A 23,891-nucleotide genomic window follows, 5' to 3' on the forward strand; every position below is an offset into this window, starting at 1 on the left:
AAATGATGGCAGCACTCTTGAGATGATGTATTGAAGACCACATAGGGTTGAAAATTAAGACAAACTTGCAAAACCTTAACATATCGTCTATGAAGAGGCAAAGTTATTGTTTTTTTCCCTCTGCATCCTTTTCCTGTAAGAATATTCCCAATAAAAATGTGCTTATCCATTCTCCTCCTTGGACTAAAATCCCAGGTAATGCTTAGCATCAGAGATAGCTGAGAGATAAAGCTGGGCAATGCTGAACTGAAGATGAATAACTGTGGGGAAATAGCTTTTTGTTAAATGTCCCTTGCTTGCAAGATGATACTGTCACACTCTGAAAACCTACCTGAGTCTCAAAACATCATTCTCTGCATGAATTAAGATGTCCAGCCAGGTTTATTACAGACCAGGAGGTTGGTAAATGTATAACCTACTTGCTTCTTATTCCATAATCCATTAACTACAGAGCCATATTCTAAGATGTCCTAAGGTTACTGCACTGCTAGTTTATAGTAGGAACTCAGTCACTTAGATCTGCAAACTCAGATGCACTTGGAGCTACATTTGCAGAAGAATGTACGTGTATTTGTCTGATTACTATATGTAATCAGACAATAACCAAATTCTTATGACATTTGCAAACTCCTACTGGGAATCATATTAGCATGTTCTGATTTGAATTTCAGTGGAAAGGACTGCTATGGAAAAAAAAAAAAAGAGTTCTTGCAGAGAGGTAATATAAAAATGACAGAAGAAATTATTTAAATTTTTTTTTTCCTCTTTCTATTTTGAGCTGTCCTCTGCGCATGGTCAGGAATTAAAGTTGCTAACCTGCCTCCGGAAACAGAAGGCACAGTGGGAGTTGATTCCAGTCTTTTCAGCAAAGTGAAAAATAGCATGTGAGTATAGGTACCTGAGAAAGTGAGGATGAATTAATGCATTTAAACACCACATCCTAAAAATCTGAAAGCCATCTAATGAGCTAAGTGAACCAGTGCTGTCAAAGGCAGCAAAAACTCTAGAAAGAGTCAAGTTTACATACAGGAGCATTCTGCTGTAATAAAATTAAAATATGAAGCGATACAGCCATTTGTATCTTTGGATGGGCTCCAAGCATTGAAACTGATGCGTACATTTGTGTGTGAGTTATTTGTGAAGAGCGCTCGAATGACAAACATCCCGTAATTGTGGTGCTTGATCCTCCAAGAAGCTCATCTCTGTAATTATAATCATTGTCTGAAAAAACAATACAGTAACTGTGCAATTGATGCTTGTCTCCACTTCTGTCACTGAAGTGACAAAATATCCAAGCCATGTTCACATCTGCTTCCTTATAATGCTCCATTTGTCCTCACCCCAGTATCTAGCCATAACCTACAATTATGCATCATTAGATTTCTGTGGAACTGATTAAAGGCTGTCCTATTCAAGGCTGATTTGGGAATATTCCAAAGCCTGAGGGCGGACCCTAACTGGAATAAATGAAGCAGATTTAAGCAGTTGATTCTTTAAACATCATGGGTTTCCCACTTTCCCAGTTCCCACTGCTACCCAGTGCAATGTGAACAAGATGAAATCCTGAATATACTGGTCCAAAGAGGCATGTGATGTGTCATCCATACCATGTGGGCTTTTCCTTTCTCATTCAACAGAATATTAAGTGCTGGTTTGTTTTAAAATGGCTTGTGGAATTACTGCAGAACGGCTGCTTGGATAGCAGGGACAGGCTGAGTGGGGCAAAGAGAGGGAAGGGACCCAGTGCTCTATTTAAACTCAATAAAGGTTGCTTGTAGAGAAATGGTGCTGAAATATCTATCTCTGACTGGGAGGAGTGGAGCTGTGAGGTTCCAAGACATGAAGACACCAAGCATGGCGTTAGCTGAACGCACTTCAACACCCACTGTGTGCAGGAAATAGGCCTGATGTGTGGAACCCAGAGCAGATAGGTACCAAAGGCCTCCTAAAGGAGGCTATCTATACAGTTAGAGGAAAGAACTGGGCTCGCTGCAGGTGTGGGTCACCTAGCTGTACAAGACATCTCTCTTAGGAGGAAATCATGCCCTAGACCCCACTGAGCCCAGGCTCGCTCTCCATTTTCTGTGAAGGGGACTGACTGGGACTGAGATGAATTCTGCTCTTCAAACACTGCACAAAACCAAGCAGGCTGCTATCACCTTCCTAACGACACTTTCTGTTCCCTTTCTCAAACAAGAGGTGAGCAATTTCTACTGACTTGTCCCCTGTGGACTCCAGGACAGCTTTGGGACATCAATCTCCTGAGACCTACTACTTGGGCCCCAGAAAGCAAAAAGAGTCGCAGAGTAATATGTAGCAATAGCACTGATGAACACGTGATTGCCTAGAAGCAAAACTAGAGAGGACCTGTGAAACATTTGAATTCTTCCTAGGACCAGATTTTCTGAAGATGATATAAAATAGTTGTAATGTTTGTGAGCTTTCTAGTCTAAATTGGACACCGTCTCAACATTTTGGCTTCTCAAGATCACAAATCAAAAGCCATCACATATATTTAGGCAAAATCTAATTCCAGCTTCCATTGAAGCAGTAATTTCCATGTGACATATATCTGCTGTTAAACACAGTAAAAGTTTCTGCAAACAGCAGTAGGACACTTGGCACATTCTATACTTCACAGGAATCTATTTCAATGAATTCAGCTTTAACTTCTTGCCTATTCAAATAGTACCAAAGCTTTTTCTCCTAAACTGACAGTTGCTTTAGATTAATGAGAAGAAAAACCTCCTATGTTGGAAGGACCATGGGAAGGAAATCAGCCTGCTGAGCTACTGCAGAAACTTGAAGGGATCCAGGGACAAAAGGCTACGAGAAGGAGCTGTGCTTTCCCACCCTCTTTGAAGGTGATGCAACATGATGCTAATCCAGGAGAATTTTTTTCTAGCTTCAGTTCAAGGGATCAACAAACACACCTGAAGGCATGAAGGATATGTTTAAACAAAGAAGATGAGAACAGATTCAAAACCTCAGACTTAAAAAAACAGGCAAACAAAAAAACTGCATAAGGCAAAAAAATGAGTGGAGTAACTGCAACAGCAAAACTGTGCAGAACAATGAACTCACTAAGAAATTGCTGCCAGCACCCACAGATTACCAGTTAACGCTGCATGCTCTTCCACTGTCTAATCCTGCTTATCAGTGGGGGCACCATCCATATGGTTGTTTTCAAATATTTGGTTCTCTTTCAATCTTCTTTTCTCTCTGAATGTGGTTACACTGTAGTGTGAGTTTTTCCAATGGGCTGGTGAGCCAAGAGTGCTGATGCGCTGTGCCTCTGCTTTGTGATACTCTCACATTTGCAGCAGGTATCCCCAGAGCTCTGCTTGCTGGCTTCATTACTTCTGACTTTGTGTCCAGCTTTCCCAGAGTTCAGCCATTACTGATGGAGGTGTGCTGAGATCCTGGTGGGCTAACATCCCTCCATCCCTCAGGTCTGTAGCTGTTTGCTTTGATGACAGTGAGACATACCAGTCTCGCTAGTAAAAGAATGCCAGATGTAAACTGTAAAAGCCCCATATTAAATTCAGAAAATCACACTCTTCAGATCAAGGCTGTTCTTGCTGAAAAAGGCAAAGAGAAGTAGATACACAAGATATCCAAGTGTTAGCACTGAGGCTCTTTATAATTTCAAATTAAGATAATACATATGCTCATTTTCAGTACTCCTACATTAAACAGAAAAAGGAAGGACCACATTAGTTGTTTTCATTCAAAATGCATTGACAGAGAAAAAAGTTTTCACTACTTCTTGTCCTGCAATCTTTCTCCATAGTTTACCTCTTTGGATGACCCTATAGCAAAGAAGTTGTGAAGTCCAGACAATTTCTTTCAATAAGGGAGGATAAATAGTGAATAATTCAAGAGAATAGAGGACATGAATGTTTCCTTTGGCCATGGAAATCCTCATTTAGGTTGGCTCCTGCGATTCTATTGGCAGCTGATCCCACCCTCTGAAGCATCTAAGTGTACATCAGGGGTCAGAAACTGCTTTGAGCAATGCTGAGTTATGTAAAGGCAAAGCTGTACAAGTCCCCTTCTCACTGCTGGTCATCTTATATAATTCCTTATTTTCATCTGAAAGAAACAACCCTTAGCATAAACTGGCACTTCTTCAGCCTTACTGCTGAAAATTTTCATAGGGAACAAAAACTCAGAAAGGTATAATAACAAGAGGAAGAAAACAGTGGTGTCTATTAGTCAGTGCATGTACCACTGACTACTGTTTTTCTCAGAAAACAGTAATTAAGTATAAATAGATAAGATAATTCTAATCTGTGCTGGAAATGATAGGTTAAAACTCAGGTGGCACAGAGTATGAAATACACAGGAAATCACTAGTATGATTTTATACATATGAAGAAAAAAAAGAGATTAAAAAGAGTTAGCTAAAAAAATAAAAAAGCTTCATTAAAACATCATAAAACTGATCGTTTACAGTGTAGGAGGTTGCTCAGAGTTAGTTGGAGTGCCCAATTACACAGTGTTTCTTGGGTGAGTAAGTTTCCAGACTTCTTTTCAATGTGCTGACCAGAGGATATGTGTAAGCTTCGCTGTGTTTAGTAAATACCTTAGGGTAGATGAATTCCAAGTGCCAGCCACATAGTTTCATGCAGCAAAATGGTGACTTGTCATCACCGTCATGTTAGCATCACACAAAACATCAACAAAGAAAGGGCTGTGCTGCTGACAAGTGCCTGTGACACCTTCATGACATGGAGTGGTGTTTCTCTTCTTCCCGGGTACAAGTTTCAGAAGTGTGACTCCTCCCATATTTACTTTTGAATTTCATTATTTAATTTCTTTCTCTTATACTCATTTTCACAAGCACAGCTCCTTCAAACATGCCACTAAGCAAGCTGGCCCTGTTAGATCTATCTTTGTACTTTAAGACCTCATGCAGAATGATCTGGCCACCTGAACAAAGACCCTCCAGAGGCAACTTCCAGAGGCAATCTTTAGTTAGATCCTTAACCCTACAAGATTACTTGCCCCTTCTCCTGGCAAATTCAAAGCTCTAATAGCACTGAGCTTTAGGCTTAAGGAAGGAGATAGAAATGCGCCCACACATCTTCATTATGGGCTAGGCAGCCAGACATCTCCGCTCAGATCAGCAAATAAAATGTCCCCTCTCAGACAGCAATAGGACAGGCCATCATCTGCTTAATCTTCTCATGAAGACCTGCACACACTTTTGATTTGTCATCAAAAATCAAGTAAGGTTTGTCTCTTCGTTCAGCCGGATATTTGTTACAATTAGATGAAAGGAAGTGACTCGTCAGGTACAAGTTAGCTCAGAGAGGGAGAGTCAGAAACTGTTTTAAAAGCTGCATAGGATAAGTATTTCAAGAATATGATTTTCTTAGAGATAGATTTGCTGAATTTAATCAGTCTGCACTTATAACATTCATTACATATAGATGCCGCTTCATCCTGCACACAAGACTCTTCAGCTTTCTTGTCTATATGTGGTATGCTTTACCTCTCAGCACTTTGAAGTACTGCATCCATTGATGTCCTCGCAGCTCGCCATCGACCTGTGATTTTAAGAATTCTTTTATGTTTCCAGATCCTCTCTGCAGCAGGGAATGCCATCCAGCTTGTCATCCGCTCTGCTGCTGATTTCTTTGGCATCTATTCTATGCTTGCCTAGAATAGGGAGATTTGATCAAAGATGTAAATAAAAAATACAGTCTGGGCTGAACTGCTTTTTGTTCGCTCAGGTAACTTAGAAGTAAAAGTTCAGTTTGCTATAAAATAGGAGAGGTTGTTCTAGAATGTGTCCAAGACTATTAAGTAGATGTGACTGTTTAAAAGAGAATTTTTTAATATTTCAGTTGACATTAACTTTCAAAAGGTGAACTACTTATTAACCCAACTTTTTAACTTACCTAACAAAATAATTCCCATTCAGTTTCTTAGAACTGTCATACTGGTTTGATGGAAAATTCTTTTGACTCAACAAAAAAATATAAGCAATGCTTCAATTTGCCAAATAAAATTCAGCACTTCATGGCCTATGAGAAGAGGTCAGTGGTAATAATGCCTACATGTGAATACTGGCATTTTTCTTGTTAAGTACCCAGATCTTATAAATCTACACTGGTGCCATGATTAAGAATCTTCTGGGAAAAGAATTCAAATTTGCTTATTAACTTCAGAAGGCTATCTTTTTCCTTTGAAGTGTCTGCCTCGCAAAGAAATGACAAATGTAACTCTGAAGAACTTGAAATGCATTGTCTTTAAGAAGTTTCCTTGCAACGTGCTAATCACCTTAAAAATGTCCTTTTAGTGCTGCAAATTTTGCACAGAATTTGAAACAGAAATTTTCCATTATTTTGGAATCTATGGATCTATGGTATGCCTTGAGCAACACATTTTGCTACTTCTTTGCAATAATACAGGAAAAAATTCCTCTCAGAAAGAGCAGTGGGGCAGTGGCACAGGCTGCCCAGGGGGGTGGTGGAGTCACCATCCCAGGAGATGTTCAAGGACCGCGTGGATGTGGCACTGAGAGAGATCGTTTTTGGATGTGGGGAGGATGGGTTGGTAGTTGGAGTGGATGATCTCAGAGGTCTTTTCCAGTCAGAATGATTCTGTGATTCTAATACAATTGTTTTTTTGTGATTACATAGAAGTGCCTTGATCTTCATTGTTTTTGCTGCCATACAAATAAAATGGCTAGGACTTTGCTCCAAATTGGTATACTGTTTTTTAAGAGTTACCAGGTGTTAAAAATTTGACTTTAGTTTCAAGATGGGTATATAAAATTTGCCTGCTTTTTGCACAGCACATTGGCTGATTTAAGCATGCAGCATAAGCACTCATTTCAAAACCAGCAAGAAATCCAGCCAAGGATGAGTGTAGTATGAGGCTTTACCATAACATGATGCAGACAGATATTTTAGTCTGTATGTTTAGTCTGTACAACAAAATAGACTACTAGGGGGAGAAAACTCAGGCAACACTTACCTACTTGTAACAGCAGAGGGGTTTGGGTTTTGTCTTTTAAAGAGGAGCATTAGCAGTATAAAAGGAATGACTTCAAGTTGCACCAGAGGAAGTTCAGGTTGGATATTAGGGAAAATTTCTTCGAAAGAGTGGTCAGGTGCTGGAACAGGCTGCCCAGGAAAATGGTTGAGTCACCATTCCTGGAGGTGTTCAAGAAATGTTTAGATGTTTTACTAAGGGACATGGTAGGGAGATACGGGTGTGGTTAGACAGTTGGATTGGATGATCTTGGAAGTCTTTTCCAATCTTGATGATTCTATGATTCTATAATACAATAAAAAAAGCCACAATGCTCAAGTCAGAAAATTATTAAATCTTGAATTCTGACCAAAATAATGTGTGAACTGACAGAAGTTTAATTATTCCTACTTTGATAAATTGAACATTCTTGTTCTTACAATGACGATGCTGGCTATCTATCGATAATTTGCGGGGGGTTTTTTTGGTGTGTGTGTGGTGTTTCATTTTGTTTTTGTTTGATTGATTTGTTTTTTAATCCAATCCTTTACGTTTTGCATTATGACTTTTTTGAAATGCCCGTAAGTACCAGGCACAATCTGTAAATGAGTGAGAAAACAGAAGTGGAATGTTGGCCCACCCGTGTTCAGTAAATGAATGAGAGGAAGTAATCAGCAGGAAATTTGACCCTATTCTTATTTAACATTTATTACATGCCTTGAGAAAAGGGGATCTTTTTCCATGTTCACTGCTAGAGGTAAGCACCAGCAATTACCATGAGTACGCAGTCTGAGTCCTGTGCTATGCAGCAAGGACTTTAGGAAGGAGGCTGAACTACGATTAATTATTGTGCATTTACATTTCAGAGCCCACATATTCTGTTCAGTGATTTATTTCAAGATAACATTTGTTCCATTAATAGTTTCTACAGAGAATTACACCACACAAATAAATAATAGGGAATACAGCTCATAGGCTGTATTTGAACAAAGATCCAATAATATAATAATAATAATAATAATTAATTGGATGCCTTGGATATTTTAACTCAGTAGTCAGGAGTCCCTAAGCATTAATACCATTCAGCAGCTAATGATGCAAGCTGATGGCACTCTTTATAAGTGCATGTCAACTTCACATTCAGGACACATCTGCATGAACATCTTAATCCAGATCAGGAAGGCTTGCTGGTGACCCTTCCAGATCCTCTTCTTCAGTTTGGCCTAAGAGAATGTGAATTGCATCCAGCTCCAGCCACAAATGTGGTTTTTCAGTTTGTGGAAAAAGAGCATGAGACAGAGAGAGTGAATGCTCTGTAGATCGACTGCTGTGTGCTGATGGATTGCTAATGTAGATGAGACCTCAGAATGCTCAGCACTGCTACTTCAGTATAGCTTTGTGTTTTTTGGGGGGGGGGGGGAGATTGAGCATGCTGCATCCAAGAGCATACATATATAAAAAGTATCCAGAATATATATATATTCTCTATATATGCTGTGGAGTAACAAGCCATGGTTTGGAGAGAAAGAAGAGACAGAAGAATAATTGAAATAATTCTGTGTTCTGGAAGCAGCTGGGTGCAGAGGCTGGATACTTTTCATCTCACTGGGCTCCAATTTCTTACCAATTTTATCTTTTTCTATATATTAAGAATTTGAGTATTTTATCATTATTAAAAATTGTTAAAATTTATTTTTCTTTTTCCAAATGAGACTATTTTGCCTCTAAATAAAAATGAGGTCAACTTTTCATTTAAATCTGTGCTTAGACTCCCACTCTTTTGTAATATCAGACTGTCTTACGTGACTGAATTCCATTTTCCGGAAACCTCTGTTCTTAAGCTGTTGCCAAATTAGCACTACTGTTTCAGATACGGCCTAGCACAGGTTTCATAACAAAACTATATATTTCAATTAATTTCAGCAGCTGCTACCTAAAAATCCTTCAGCCTGTTAAGAGCTGTTATCTTCCAGGAAAAGGTAGCAAAAAAATTAACCATACATCTGAATTTGTGGTAAATGCCTGAGGAACCTCACCTTTGCTCCTGTTAGCTAGTTCTCATACAATAAGTAATATATAGCTCCACATGCATAAATTTCTGTGCATTTGCAGAGTCAAAAGAGTGTAAATTTCTTTCTAGTGGTGCCAGGCTCTTCCCCTTCCAAGACACTGCTGAATATGCAAAAGAACAAATATCTCCTGCCTTCCCTTTTCTCACCATGCCCTGCAAGCACCTGCAGTATTTGGGCTCCTCCCAGGGTCAAAAGTGGGACAACTCATCCAATTGTAACAAAAGTTTCTCTCCCAAGCCTGAGTGCCATTAAAAACACTGGCATGAATGTGTAGGAGTCTTGGAGAACATGGAAATTACCCCCTTTGTCTACACAGTGGAAAGATTTACTGTTTTTAATTTATGTGGGTTGCACCATTTTTAATATGGTAGATTGCTTTTTTAATCCCAGTACTGTTGTCACCATACAGAAGAAGTTTAATGCTATGATGCATTTCTTTAGGATATGCAAATATCAGTGTGCACAGTTATCACTTATAGAAGCATAGAATCTTACAACTGTTTGAGTTGGAAGGGACCTTCATCTAGTGCAATTTCCCTGCAACAAACAGGGACACCTTCAGCAGACCAGGGTGCTCAGAGTCATGTCCAGCCTGACCTTGAGTATCATCAGGAATGGGCATCCACCACCTCTCTGGGCAACCTCTGCCAGTGCCTCACTACCCTTATTGTAAAAGAACTTTTTCCTCATACCCAGTCTAAAACCAGTTAAATAATCTTCTCAGTACAGAAATTTCTACCTAAGAAATTTGGGGCATTTTCATGGGGCAACTTCAGTGAAGAAGCAGGCTTTGCACTTGACCCCATTACAGCAGTCAGTCTGCGGGCATTCTGATTTTATTGGATATTCTCAGTATCTGTGCAGCTTCTCCCCGTGCTACCCAGCAGGCAGATTAATGCTTCCAATGGAAGGAAACCTTCCTGTGACTTGACAGCAAGCTGGACATGAGCTAGCAATGTGCCCTTGCTGCCTAGAAAGCCTTGGTATATGTGCCCCATTCCCGGAGACATTCAAGATCGGGCTGGATGAAGCTCTGATCACTCTGATCTGCTGTAGGTGTCCCTGTTCACTGCAGACAAGTTGGACAAGGTGACTTTTAATGGTCCCTTCCAGCTCAAACGATTCTATGATTCTACGACTTCAGCTTGGTCACTGGGAAAGAGGTGGTGGGAGAGACTTGTCAGGGAGCAAGGATCAGAGGGTGCTCAGGACTAAGGCAAGAAATGCTGAACTGAACAATTCAGGCAAAGGCCACCCAAGAGAAAAGGGCATATCTTACATTGTCCTAAAATGAGAAACTAGGGTATGTTTCATGTCATCTTACCATGAGCAGGTGAAGCTTACTGTCATGAATATGAGGCACAGTGGACAGAGGACCAGGGCCAGGAGGGCCTGACTCAGTCCCCAGTCAGCAGGGCTGGAGGTGCTGGGACTGACCTGTTGTGGCAACCACCTCATTTGGGCGATGGTGAGCTCTGGAAACAGTTTCCTAATCTGTGGGCAGCCACCTCGCTGTGTCAGGCTATTAAGGAGAGAGGCGTCTTCTCCAGGAATGACCACCTTCCTTTTTTCCTTGTTAGTGTCAGCAGCTCCTTTTTCTGTCTTTGTGTTAGGCATAGAGAAAAAAAGTCTGTAAAACTGCTGTATATACTGGAGGATAAAGAGAAAATTAGTATATTAACAACAAATTAAACAACTTCCTAAAGGTCATGTTAAAACATGGTTCCTGACATGAGTTCAATTAGTGAAGGGAGACTCAGATTGCTTTGGAAATTTTCCCATGTCTAAGAACTTCTTCTTAACCCTCAGCTTGACTAGTTCTCAAAAAAAAAAAAAAAAAAAAAAAAAAAAAAAAAAAAAAAAAAAAAAAAAAAAAAAAAATTACAAACCATTAAGATGTTTGCCAACAGCTTTCATGAAGCACATGCTGCTTCAGATTCTTGCTAAGAAACGTCCAATAAAAATGCCCTGTTATTCTTGAATTGGTCTAATTTTGCCTGTGAAAACTATGAAGAAACTTGCCAATTGCTCATACGCTCTAATAGATGCAATTTTAACCAGCTCAGTCCTCTTTTTGGAATGCACTCTTCTAAGAGCATTAAAGTCATTTCTCCTCATTTTTATATTTTTCATTTTGGCTGGGTTTGAAGGAAATATGTGTCACTTATAAATTAGCTTATTATAGCCTTGCGTTGAGTTCATATGGGGAGCATCACTGATATAAATTAAATTCCTTCATTATTTTAAATTGTAGTCTTAAGCAAGGAGCTACAAGCTAAATACACAATTATCTACTCATAATAACATGACTCTGACCAAAAGGCAGTGAGGAAACCAAGATGCTGAGTGAGCCATCAGGCCAAGTAACAACAAAAATCCTTTGTACAGTCATTTTCCCAGACAGCTTCCCCAAAGCCTGAAGAACACCACTTACATCAGAAAAGCTTTTTTTACAAAGCATGTCCAGGCTGGACTATGACCACTGGTTTGCCATTTGGTGGGGATTTCTCCTCCTTTAGTGATACTTGGCAGCTTTGGCTTTGCTCTGAATATCGCACAGCCCTTCTGATATCAGCCCCATCAGTCTATGATCCCAGCCTTATCCTGTATATAGGAAAGTATGTGACTGTGGTACTGTCCTGACTGTTGGGTCTAAGATAAGTAATGCTTTGTGTCCTGGGGACTGTGCCTTGATTTTTATGATACTGTATTTTAGGAGGCCTGTGTTGGTTCTGCACTGGGAAACAGGAATCAGAATGCAAGCAGCCAAAAGCACTTGAAGCACTTGGTACTTACCAGGCATACTGAAGTATGGGTTCTGCTTAGAAAAGCCTCATGAAATGAGAATTATTCACTCAAAGAAAAGAGGAATGATAACAACAAGATGTAGGTCATGCGCTGAAGAGCAGATTAGGGACGGTCTGTTTGCTAATGTCATCCAGCCAGCAGCCATTCCCTCCGTCTGCATTACCAAATATACAAAATACATTTAGTATTTGCTATCAGTATGAATGCTGTTTAAGATTATGTATAGGCAGGATTTGCAAAGGATGGCTTTTCCAGAGGCACAGGATTTGTTAGCTTGTCTTCATTACATTTAGAAGTATGATACACAGTCATCAATATGTACTGCAGTGTAGCATAGGTTAGACATCCAACACATTTGTTATTGTGGTAGGTGAAGAAATTCTTCATTCTAAGTCCCCATTTTATCACCATTATGAGACATTTCTAATTTGTGAGAAGTGTCATATCTATACACCCAAATAATGTTCTTAAAATACAGCTCACTAAAAAAAATTTGAAATGGACTCAGCTTATGAAGAACAGCTTGCCACACCACCATACATTTAATGAAGGAGACAGCAGAACCTGGGCTCGGATTTTACAGATGCTATGCCTTAACTACTGCTTAGTTTGAGCAATGCAAGACAGATGATTAAAACAAGAGCCCACACTCTCACAGGCTCATTGCCCACTGAAAGAGGAAGAAGGGGAAGAACTTGCCTGCCCGTTTCCTTCCACCTGCTTCCCATCAAGCAGAATTTACCTATGCAAGTGCTTATATATACATATACATATATAACAAATGGATTGCATAGCCTCTGTGCACTAAGATCCCTGTGAGACATCCTGCCCCATAGGTCTGCTCCAGCCCAGGGGAATTGCCTGGAGCAAAGGAAGTAGAAGCGTATTTGGTTTGCATGACCTACTCCTTTATGACTAGGAGGCCAAAAATAATTTCCTCGGGGTCTTTCCATTGATTCTGATTTGAAGATGCTGAAAATACAAATACAAGAAATATAAATATTCAGGCACCACTCACAGATCCACTTCCAAATAACGTGAATGAGAGAGGAAATAAAAAGTGCCTACAAAGTGGTGGTGGGGATGATTATGTATGTATCCAAATTGCCAGTATTAAAAACAAGGAAAGAAAAGGATAGCCTGAACCTGAGTAAAGCTCAGCTGCAGTGCACAGCAACCACAGCATATTTCACAGACAAATCTATGAGGAAATATAGCCTCTTCTCAAATTCTCTAGCTGGCATGTTGTCAGTAGCCACTGTTGCCTTCATTGCTTATTCAGCACAACATCAATAATATATATTTTTTTCTCAGCAGTTACACACATATCACTAAAAGATTTCCTGGCATTTACAAGGATGCTTTGAGACACTGTGATCTTGAAAGAGAAGGCCTACATGCATCCGCCTATCAATCATGGGCACCTTTTAATTAGTGTGAAAGAAACGCCTACTGTGTTAAGCAAGACACTCAGAGGTTGGTTATCCCTCTCTGTCACTATACAAGACCAAAGCCATCTTGCGTAAGGGCATGTTGCAGGGATGAGAAGGACTTGGTACTACAGTATATCATCTCATACTGAGGGAAGGAATTAGCCAATTGTTCATCAGTCACATTAAAGAGCTAAGAGAAAGAGGGCAGGGATACTCAGCATTCTGCACCAGTTTAAAGGGATGTATTAAATGAACACATAGAGAATATGGAATTGTACATAGCAGGTAACGGGGAGGGTTGATTATCTGTGGACCTCCCAGAAAGATGTGCTGTGCAGTTGCATTGGGGAGGAAAGAAATGGCTCATTGGAGCACTGGATCGTGCCTGTCCTGTCCCAGCCTGTAAGAGTGCCTGCCAGACTTCTTTTTTCCTTCTTCAGTAGTAAAACTGGGGGGAGGGGAAGAAAAAGTAAGTTTTTTGGATGAGATCAAGCCAGATTTCTTGTCAAAATGAGAGACTTCAATCACATTTATAGGTGATGACTGAAATTATACTCTCGAGCATTTTTGTGTTGACATAAGGACATGACACATTCCCCTTTTCATTATCAGTCAACCTCAACCTCATGATTCAGTAAAATCTGGAGGAATCAGATTCATCCACTTCCCTTTCTTTTTAGGAGACATTTTTATCTGAGGACAAGCAAGTTTCTCAGAGGTATAACTGTAATGCTAAGAGGAGGAAATGAAGAAAGGTCTCCTGGTTCCTTCACCAAGCTGTGCAAGAACCACTTAATTACCAAGGGCAGGCACGGTCACTGGGGAAGAGAAAGGTGGGAAGCTCAAAAGCAGGAAGAGATGCTGTCAGGGGCACAATCATACAATGCCACGTGGCAGTAGGAGGAAATGACTGAGGAGGCATCTCATCAGATTGGTGAGATAAGAAACATTTGAGGTGACTATACAAAGATGCAGTCAGCAAAAGTCCACAGAGGCCCAGGCATCCCTCTGCTAGAAAGCAAGTCCTGACTCAGGGAAGTCAGATGGTCCAAGCAATGATCTGCAGGCTGGGGAGGCTGATTTGAAGACAATAGAGATAGTGTGGGTAGGCTAGACAATAGCTAAGACAAGAGTATTTGAAGGGTAGAAAGGCAAAGAAAGGACAAATCATAGAACAGTTTGAGTTGGAAGGGACTTTTAAGGTCATCCAGTCCCAACCCCCTGCTATAGGTAGGGACACCTCCTTCTAGACCAGGTTGCTCAAAGCCCCATCCAGCTTGGCCTTGAATGCATACAGGGACGTAGCATTCACAGCCTCATTGGGCAACCTGTTCCAATGTCTCACCACCCTCACAGTAAAGAATTTCTTCCTGATATCTACTCTAAATTTGCTCTCTTCCAGTTTAAAGCCATTCCCCCTCATCCCATCAGTGCTTGCCCTTATACAAAAGTCCCTCCTCAGCTTTCCTATAAGTCCCCCTCAGGTACTTATAAATCACGTAAGGCAGAAGAAACAGCAGAGCTAAGAGCACTGTGTATACTTACAATGCTTAAAGATTGCTCAAAAATTTTGTAGATAAAATGAGAGTCCACAGTCTGAGACCCTTGCAGTCTAGTCAAAGACATGACAGTGCGCTTGACATGAACAAGGAGTGGTAGGCTGAGGGATGTAATAATAAGTAATGAGCTGCAACAGGGACAGCACAAACTTAAATTGAACAATACGTGTATAGGTTGTTAGAGTCTGGTTTTGGGATGGAGTTAATTTTCTTCATAGAGGCTGGTATGGGGTCATGTTTTGAATTCAGGAGGAAAATAAAAAACTATATCTACATTTTAACTGTTGATGAGCAGTGCTGCATAGAACTGAGGATGTTACAGCTTCTTCTACTGCCTTGCCAGTAATGGAGGACACAAAGAGTTGGAAGGGGACAGCACTTGGACAGTTGACCTAAACTGTCCAAAGAGATGTTCCATACCATCACATGGCAACATGCTGAACAACAAAACTGGGGCAATAGGCTGGGGGTGGGTGCTGTTACTGCTCAGGGACTGGCTGAGCATCAGTCAGCAGGTAGTGAGCAATCGTTCATTTTGTATATTATTTTCCTTTCCTTTCTGTCCTATTAAACTGTCTTTATTTCAGCCCATGACTCTCTCCCCCATTGCACTAGGGGGAGTGAGCAAACAGCTGCTCTGCCTGCTGAGTTAAACCAAAACAAGGTTACGGAAGAATCTCCCAAGAGAACAGACAAAAAATTTCCACTTATGAACACCTGAACAGAATGCTATGTACAGCTGGGAGATGAATGAGGGGGCGTATCCCTAGAGGAGTTCATAAACTGTTTCATGTAGATGAAGAAACACAGCCTGAGTCTCAGCGAGAGCCGTGCAGAACAGATGCAAACGTTTCAGCACTGGTCACAAGTGTCAGCCTGTGCAGACATCATTTAATGTGTCCACTGAAAAAGCAGAATGATAACTGCCGTCATATAAAAACCTCTTTAGAGCGGTGATACATTGCTAGACAGGAGTTTTCATAATTACCAAGAGCCTTTTTAAAGTTCAATTTCTGTTGTATGAAGCATAGGCCTGGGAATGTACTCTAATTTCTAGATGCTTTGCTGTCTTGCTTCCCACTAAATCATTCGATAGCACTAAGTCTGTAATGCAACTTTATGTCCCAGCACTGCCATCATGCTTGCTTTATAGCAATTCAAAAGACAATACAGAACTCAAAGTAGCTGATATCTATTACATTCTTATCTAAGATAGAAGTATCGAAGCAAACTAAATATCAGACATCTCAGTGATTTTAAGCCGGGAAGTCCGCTGGAGTCATCACTAATTGTACAAGAGTTAGATCAAGATCAGTTCTCTGGGCAAAGTTACTGATTTCCTCATCCTATTTTAGATTCCATACTCTTATTCCTCACTGGCCACAACAACGGTCATGATCAGCGTTAATACACAGAAAAGTTGGGGCAGAAAAAGGGACTTTCCTAACACCTAGCACAGTAAAATCCCACTGGCATTAAAGTGAATTGCGGTAGGGAAGTTTCCAAAATATACTGTCTCTCAAACAAACTCGTTGTACCTTCCAGCATAATCTACCAATAAATACATTTCTCGTGGACTTGATATATGAGCCACATTTTCTTTTCTCTACAGCAATTTGCTTAGGATTCCAGGAACTGATATTCCAGAAATGACCAAATAGTCCAACATTACATAAGAATGCCTTATAGGACTTGAATATATTTGCTTTGGAAAAGATAAGATAAATAGAATAGATAAAGCTTGCCATCTAGAGGAACTATTCAGAAATCCACTTTTTTTTTTGTCCTTCTTCATCTGTTTAATGTATTTTGGTATTGATCATAATTAGTCAACCAACTGAAGAGATTTCAACAAGCTGACTAGGAGATTCAGCTTCAGTTCATTCATTGTGCTACTCAGCTTCCCCCTTTTTTCCCACCCTGCAAAAAGACCCCTGCTCCATCTTGCCCTTATAAGCATTCTACTGCAATGTCCTGTTCCCAGTGCTCTCTGTACAGTGAAAAGAACAGACAGCAGTGGTGGGACTCCTACCTGGCATTTTGGTGAAGGGTTATCCAGAGGATGGACAAGGTGCTAAGTCCAAAGGTCTCCTTCATCCTGAGTTGTTCTGTGGTGCCATGGAGCCCTTGAGGATGCTTCCTAGGGAAGAAATACCAGCAGCATCTCTTCTGTAGAGCTTACCATTCCAAATACCAACCATGAAAGTTTGGGGCTCAATTTCATTGCTTCAGAGGGCTTAAATATAAATCTCTCCAGATTCAAGGAAAATCCCTATTCTTTCTCTGTGGAAAGCAAAACCTTTAGAGAATGCCAAAAGACAGGAAAGTCCTCCCTCATTCACCTGTGGATAAATTAACTGTTAAGTCCTGTCACCTGTTTACATATTTTTATGTCAAACAGGAGAGTTAAAAACCAAACAAATAATAAGAAAACAACATATAAGCAGCTTTTAGAGCCAGGTATGAAACATGATAGGTTCTAGGCCTAGTGGAGTTCATACATCTTAGCCAAGACCCCAAGGTATGAGCCCTGAGCAACCTATCCTTTGAAGCAAGTTGCTTGGAAAACTGGGCTGTGAGGTGCCAGGCACACTCCCTGTGGGGCTGCCACTTTCTCTCACCAATGTTAGCATCCTTCTTACCTCCCAGAAGGGCTGCAAGCAGGCTGAGCTGCAGCTGTCAGCTAAGAAGACAAACCTCTGCATGGGATTGAGAAGGGCAGAGGCCAGCAAAGAAGAGCTACAGATAAAACAGCAGGTTATGGGGTAATTACTTCAATCTGGAGCATAGGAGCAGGAAAGAGATCTAGGTTACAGGGTACTGGAGCAGCCTGAAAAATGCAGTTAATGAAGCAGGAGTAAGATAATACAGTTCTGGTAACCTGTAATAACATGAGAGGTATTGGCCTCAAGGTGCACCAGGAGAAGTTCAGTTTGGGTATTAGGAAAAATTTCTTCTCCAAAAGAGTGTTCAAGCACTGGAACCAGGGAAGTGGTGGAATCGCTGTCCCTGTTCTCCCTGTGTGGAGATGTGGCACTGAGGAGCACGGTTTAGTGGGTGTGGTGGTTATGGGTTGATGGTTGGACTTGATCTCTTCCAACTGTAATGATTTTATGATTTTATGAATTAGAAGCCCTCAGTTGTGGTGGGAGTGACACAGCAGCTGTAGTAGTAGTCTCTATAGAACAGAGTGGAAGAAAAGCGATCATGGTGAGCAGGCATGAACGCACCCAAGTAGCAAGGCCACAGGAAGTTGGGGCTACTGATCTTCAGGTAAAAGAAAGCTGCCCTGGCTCTGTGCAATGCAGTCAAGGCTGCTGTGCCACTTACCCTTATCAAACATGCCAAGCAATTCCCAGGTACTTTCTCTTGCATCAGAGTGGATTAGGTAAGCAGAAACATGGCACAGTGATGCAATTATTTGGCTCAACACAGTGCTAGGCACAACATCATTGACACTGTGTGTTAAAATGCCTCAATTTGAGACCTTAGCCTCTGCCTCAAGCACAGATGCTTCAAAGAGATTATGAGTACCGCTCTTGTTTCACTAGATGGAAAGTAGTATCTCTTTCCAGCTTCAGACCCAGCAGGCTAAACCACTAAACAGAATTTCACATGAATTTCAGTGGGCAGGACTTAGTCCAATTAAGCAAATAGCACTGTCCTACTTCTTTTGAAATCAAAGAGTTTTACCATTTATAGAAATCAAAAATTGTTCATTACGCTTTTGCTTTTTGATGGGCACACTGATTTCAGAAGGGTCACGTCTCTGAGGAGGACAAAAAGATGCAGTCAATGAGAGGTGAACATAACCACAATATGAGCTGCTATCGAGATCATCGGTTCAGGGATTCTTCTGAGTTCATTTTTAGGGATCGGTGTCATTAACGCTCTAAAGCCAAATTTTTAGCATTGTGATGGTGTTCCTCAGGACCTATGTTTAGCTTTTCAATTACCCCTCCTTTGGGCTGGGAAGTTGGCAACAATTAGATGAGTCTTCTCCAGCTCAGTGTTGGCCTGATATGTCACCTACCCTTCTGTACCCTATTGTTTCATCATACCGCACTCCTCCTAATGAGACTTGTTTATCTTTCTTTCAAGTTTCATACTATTTCCTGCTTCACTGAGATTTATGATGAAAGAAAGAGTAATGCTTCTAATTGATCCTCTTCAGATGACATTATCTCCTGCAAGAGCATCAGTCAGTGGTGGTAAACATATGTTTGACAAGAGTTTTCCGTTTTATATGCCACCTTGGAAATTTTAAGAACAGCTGAAGCTCTGCTGTTAAAGGATGAGCAATACAAGAATGAGAAGTAACAAGTACAGGGAGGATGGCAATGGAAATCTCTCAGATCTCTGACGACATGGTGGTGATTATAAGATCCAGCTGATCAGACTGGCAAAACCTCTTCATCGAGAGCTGCCCTTTGCATGCTAGCTTACACGTGTGTAAGCCTCTGGGCACCGTGTTGTTCAGGCAATCTTCAGCAGCCTGTGAGCATGACCGTGTCAGCACATGGAAAACAGAAGTTCCCATTTTCAGCTATTTAAGAAAAGAGCAAAAAAAAAAAAAAAAAAAAAAAAAAAAGCAATCACGAGTCCTTGTCCTGCATCAGCTACTTGGCGGACACAAAAACAGAGAATAGCTTAGAAGCTAACTAACTGTGGCCTCAGTGACCATTCTCGTGCAGAAGCAGAGTGACCATTTTGGCCCGTAAATCAAAGTACTGCTGCTCTCTAGCCCAGGTGTAAAATGATGATGACTATCACATAGAGAGGCGTATATCTTGAAGAACAACTCTCGCTAGGTTCAGACCCATTAAGAGGCCACTGCCACCATCCCATTTTGAGCCTGTAGAGCTGGCTCAGGCACCTCTTGTCCTATCTCCTAATGTGCTGGATTAGAGTTCTGGGCCATGGACCTAGCTCATCCCCCATCTTGTCACACTGGCATCTATCACCTGCCCCCAGCTCTGTCCAGTTGGCTCAGATCAGTGGGGCTGATGGCCTATCAGCAAGAACATGGCCTCTGATATGGTCACCACAGCTCCTGGCTTGGCTCCCCTCATGATACATCCTGACATAAGAGCTGAATAATAAGCCAGATGCATCTACAGCTTAAAAGCCAGAATGATACTTTTTGGTCCCATCATCTGGTTGGATGAGTACCTGCCAGGAGTTATCTGAATACAATTGCTGGTCTAGGGCTCAGGGCTGACTCGATAATTTTTCAAGGACTCTCCTCTCTCTATTTTGTTATTTTTCTTCTAATGTATTAAGCTCACATTCATTCTGAAGATCAATTGTGTTTCACCATAAATATTGAATTATTGGGAATCTTCCAAGTTGTCTGCCAGAGGACCTTGCTTGTGCAGGTCCTCACAAGTTCAGCTAGGAATATGCATCTGAGGATATCACATCCAAAGGAAGAAGAGCCCGTAAAAACTAGAAATGCTAAATGACTTATTTACATCCCTTAAAAGTTGCAAAACACTCGACTTTAACCAAAAACAAAAATAAAAACCTGCGGAAATTATTTTTTGGCTTTGCAGCCTCAGTAGACAAAGGTTTTTGGCTCTACAACCTCTTCTCAAAAAAACCCCCATCCTATTGATTCTAATTCTTCATCACCTTGAAATACATGTAGGTTATTCATTACATGAGCAAGCGGATTTCAGAAGGCTACTGAGGGAGGATTCTCTGCTCCCATGAGATTATGGTTTTCATACATGGGTTGCACTGTGACAAGCAAATATGCACTGTGCAGAGAAGAATAAAATGAGATTGCTCAACTGTTCAGATGTTAATTCATTCTCATAATTGCCTGAAAATCTCATTGACCTATTCTTCCAAGATTCACACCTCTTTCATTGTATGTGCTAAAGAGAGAAAAAGAAGAATGCAGTTGTCAATAGCTGTCAATTTCCTTGAATGGCAGTGAAAAAGCTGAGAACTCCTGTTGGATGCAGTTAATTTAGTAAACTAGGAATTGGTACCTAATTTGTCTAAACTTTCAGAAGTACTTGGGTTGCATGGGAATTTGGTTGTCATACTGTTTAATCAACTCAGATTTTATTAAGTGCTCAGCTCATACTTCTGGAAAACCACATTTGTTACATAACCAAAACTGGGCATACTGAAATGGAGATGTTTCAGTCACATTCAGCTTTCTGAATATTGAGAAGATCCATTTAGACTATACTAAGGGAAACAAACATAATTACTTCCAGACTTATAGAGGAAACTGGAGTTTACCTAGCAGTTTAATTTTACTCCTGACTTCATTAGGCCCAAAACTTCAACCAGATTCCAATTTTGTGAAGAATGTATTACAAAACAATCAAATAAACAAAACAACAAGAGCAAAAACCCATTGTTTTGGTTGAGTCAAAAAGGGAATTAACAAGCAAACCAGTGATAATAGGTTCATACCTGAACTCAGTGTCAATATAACATTTCATTTAAAACTAACTTCAGAGCCAGTCTTTGAGGAGCTGCTGGGAAATAGCACCTGCATGACCTGTTCAGCCCTTCTCACTCATTCAGTGCCAGAACATAGGGAGAACACTCAGTGCTATTACTCGGGAGGTGATTTGTTGGGTTGTCTGGTATCAACATTCCTGCATTCAGCAAAAGGTATTTGAAATCACTGATCGTTCTTTTGACTGGGTGGTTTGAGGACACAATTGCCTCAAGATGTGGGAACGCAGCAAAAGGGTAAGAGGTAATGTTCAGAAATCAAATTTCTGAAAGAATCTAGAAAAAATGTCTTTACCAGGAGGGAGAAAAGTAAAGGAAGAGGTTGCCCAGAGAAATTGTTGGAGAGACAGCCCTGAGCAAACTGATCTAGCCCTGAAGCTAGAGTAGCCTTCAAACAAAACTTCATATTCTTTTTAGACTCAGTTTTGATCTTTTTGCCTGTGGAGAATGCTGTAGACAGCAATAAACCATTCTGTTATTTCACTGCCTTCCAACACTTGCTGTCTGATATCACTTTCTTGTTTTATCTCTACCTGCTCCTCGTGGCATAAAGCTCCTTGTCAGAGACCTTGGAAGATAACTACACAAAGGAAAATTTCCTAATACGGACATTTTCTGAGAGATGCATGTGTTAAGGGAATTGCTTTCCAGCAACATTCCTCTCTACAGATAACATGTGACTCTACACAGCCCCTCTAATTCTGCATTTTTGCATGTTTGAGGCCTGTTCCTGCCTGCACAGAAAGCGGCCATTTTGTTGGCCTACTGTGGGTCTGATGCAAAAAGTGGGGTGATCTCGTGATCCCTCAAAAAAAGTGTGCGTTCTTTTCAGAGGTGACTTTCCAGGACTAAAATTAATGTGTCTTAGAAAGTTAAATTTCTTCTGCTTGAAAGTATGTACATGAGTGATGTACATGAGTGTTACCAAGCCACACCTCATTCCTGTAGCTTAGTTCTTTTTTCTGGTCTGCTAGGCAGTCATAGTAATTACTGAGGAACACTACAGGTTTTTACAGGTACTGACTAATAGATAAACCAACTCAGACAAGAGCTTTTTCTTTTCAACTGTTTTAAATCATTGCACTGAGCTTTGATTGTCAAGTCAAACACACAAATTGTGCATTCTTGTTCCTGCAAACAGAATAAAGACAAACATTTGGTGCCAGGTGAATTCAATTTCATTTCAGTATCAAAGGATTTGCTAAAATAAATTTTATGAATGTGGCACCAAATACAAAGGCTCTGAGGATTAGTCCACAGCATTTGGATAAACCAGTGAAATTACAACATCTGATACACAGCCCACAGGCAGTTACATCTGTGAAGACAATGATGGATACCTCAGAGATTTCTTCATTTGTGGACGTGAGTGGAGTCCAGCAGTGCAGCATCTTCAGTCTTCTACATTTGGTTTGGGAAATAGTAACTTGCACATTTTCAGCAGCTTTATTTGAGCCCTCCCTAATAAGTAGCAGAAAACAGTATTAGGTCATGGCTGGCTTTTCAAACACAGTCTTATGAGAAACACAGCCCTTTCAGAAACTGAAGGCTGATTCCACTTCTGGACTAAAGAGCCACCCTTGTGTTGCAAATCCGAGCCAGAGCACTTTAATCTAGATGGGGCACTTACCTCTGAAAAGCAGCCGATAGCATGAGGCGGCTCACATATGGAATATATAGGTTATCTAGTATGAGTTGATGTTGATGTCCAGGTATGCACCATGCTGAATAGTTTTGGTTGCATGCCTGGAATAGATAGGCTCACAGCAGAAACTGGGATTAACATAGAAATGCACCTAATTATAGGCTGTGCGTGTGTCAAGCAAAGTAAGTGGCTCTACTTTTGAGATTAGTGTCATTTCAGATTCGCCGTGAAGCAGCTCTATTAAGATTATACTATCAACCTTCACCAATTCATGTATCTATTAATTAGCTAGCAAACAGTAACTCAAAAAAGACATACCAGTGACAAAATAACAGCAGCACTGTACCAGCCACTTCTTATGTGTTTTCTAAACAAAATCCCCCAAGTTCTCATGTTGCGTCATAATTTCTGGGCATCAGGGAAACTCCTGAGCAATTCTTGGTGGCAAGTGTCTGTGTTTGCTTTGAGTGAGTCACTACCATTGCAGGGCACCTGCCTTTCTCCACTGAGAGTGACCCACAGCTGCCATCACACTGAGTTATGTGAAAGGAACAGAGGAATCTTAAGTGGCACCTTGCTTAAGAGGCACCTCTCTTTCGATGACTTGTTCTGGGGTGTTCTCATCTCTTCTTAGGAAGTCCCATGCTTCACTGGGGTGTTGATGGCTTGAGGAAGGACATCTGCCTGCGGAGTCCACCAGCTCACATGCCCAGCGAAGGGGAGGAGTGCCTGGCTTTCTTCTCCCTTCTCCTGAGTCCATGTTTATTGAGGTGGCTACCTCATGATGGCTGTATAATCACGGAGACAGGGACACACATCTTTCAGTTCCACAGGAGCCACCCACCTACTGGGTTACAGTCACATTCACCCAGTGAGCCCAGCAATGCCTCCACACAGAGCTGAG

General features: G+C 40.9%; 1 protein-coding gene across 2 annotated transcripts; it reads right to left on the bottom strand.

Moving 5' to 3' along the window:
• Nucleotides 1-1,389: 1,389 nt before the first annotated feature.
• Nucleotides 1,390-23,788, bottom strand: LOC104910185 (uncharacterized). 2 transcript variants are annotated; one of them, XM_085220552.1, is made up of 6 exons: nt 22,973-23,788; nt 22,683-22,803; nt 10,497-10,661; nt 6,991-7,293; nt 5,501-5,667; nt 1,390-3,581 (listed from the first exon to the last, which is right to left on the bottom strand). In XM_085220552.1, exons 1-4 carry the CDS (start codon nt 22,993-22,995, stop codon nt 7,180-7,182), a joined length of 423 nt encoding a protein of 140 aa, XP_085076678.1. In that variant the 5' UTR covers nt 22,996-23,788; the 3' UTR covers nt 1,390-3,581; nt 5,501-5,667; nt 6,991-7,179. The 2 variants fall into 2 exon arrangements, with proteins under 2 accessions (XP_085076678.1, XP_085076679.1); XM_085220553.1 differs by lacking the exon at nt 6,991-7,293.
• Between the last annotated feature and the right edge of the window lie 103 nt (nt 23,789-23,891).

Source organism: Meleagris gallopavo, chromosome 3 (genome assembly GCF_905368555.1).
Source record: "Meleagris gallopavo chromosome 3, MGAL_WU_HG_1.1, whole genome shotgun sequence".
Lineage (NCBI taxonomy): Eukaryota > Metazoa > Chordata > Aves > Galliformes > Phasianidae > Meleagris > Meleagris gallopavo.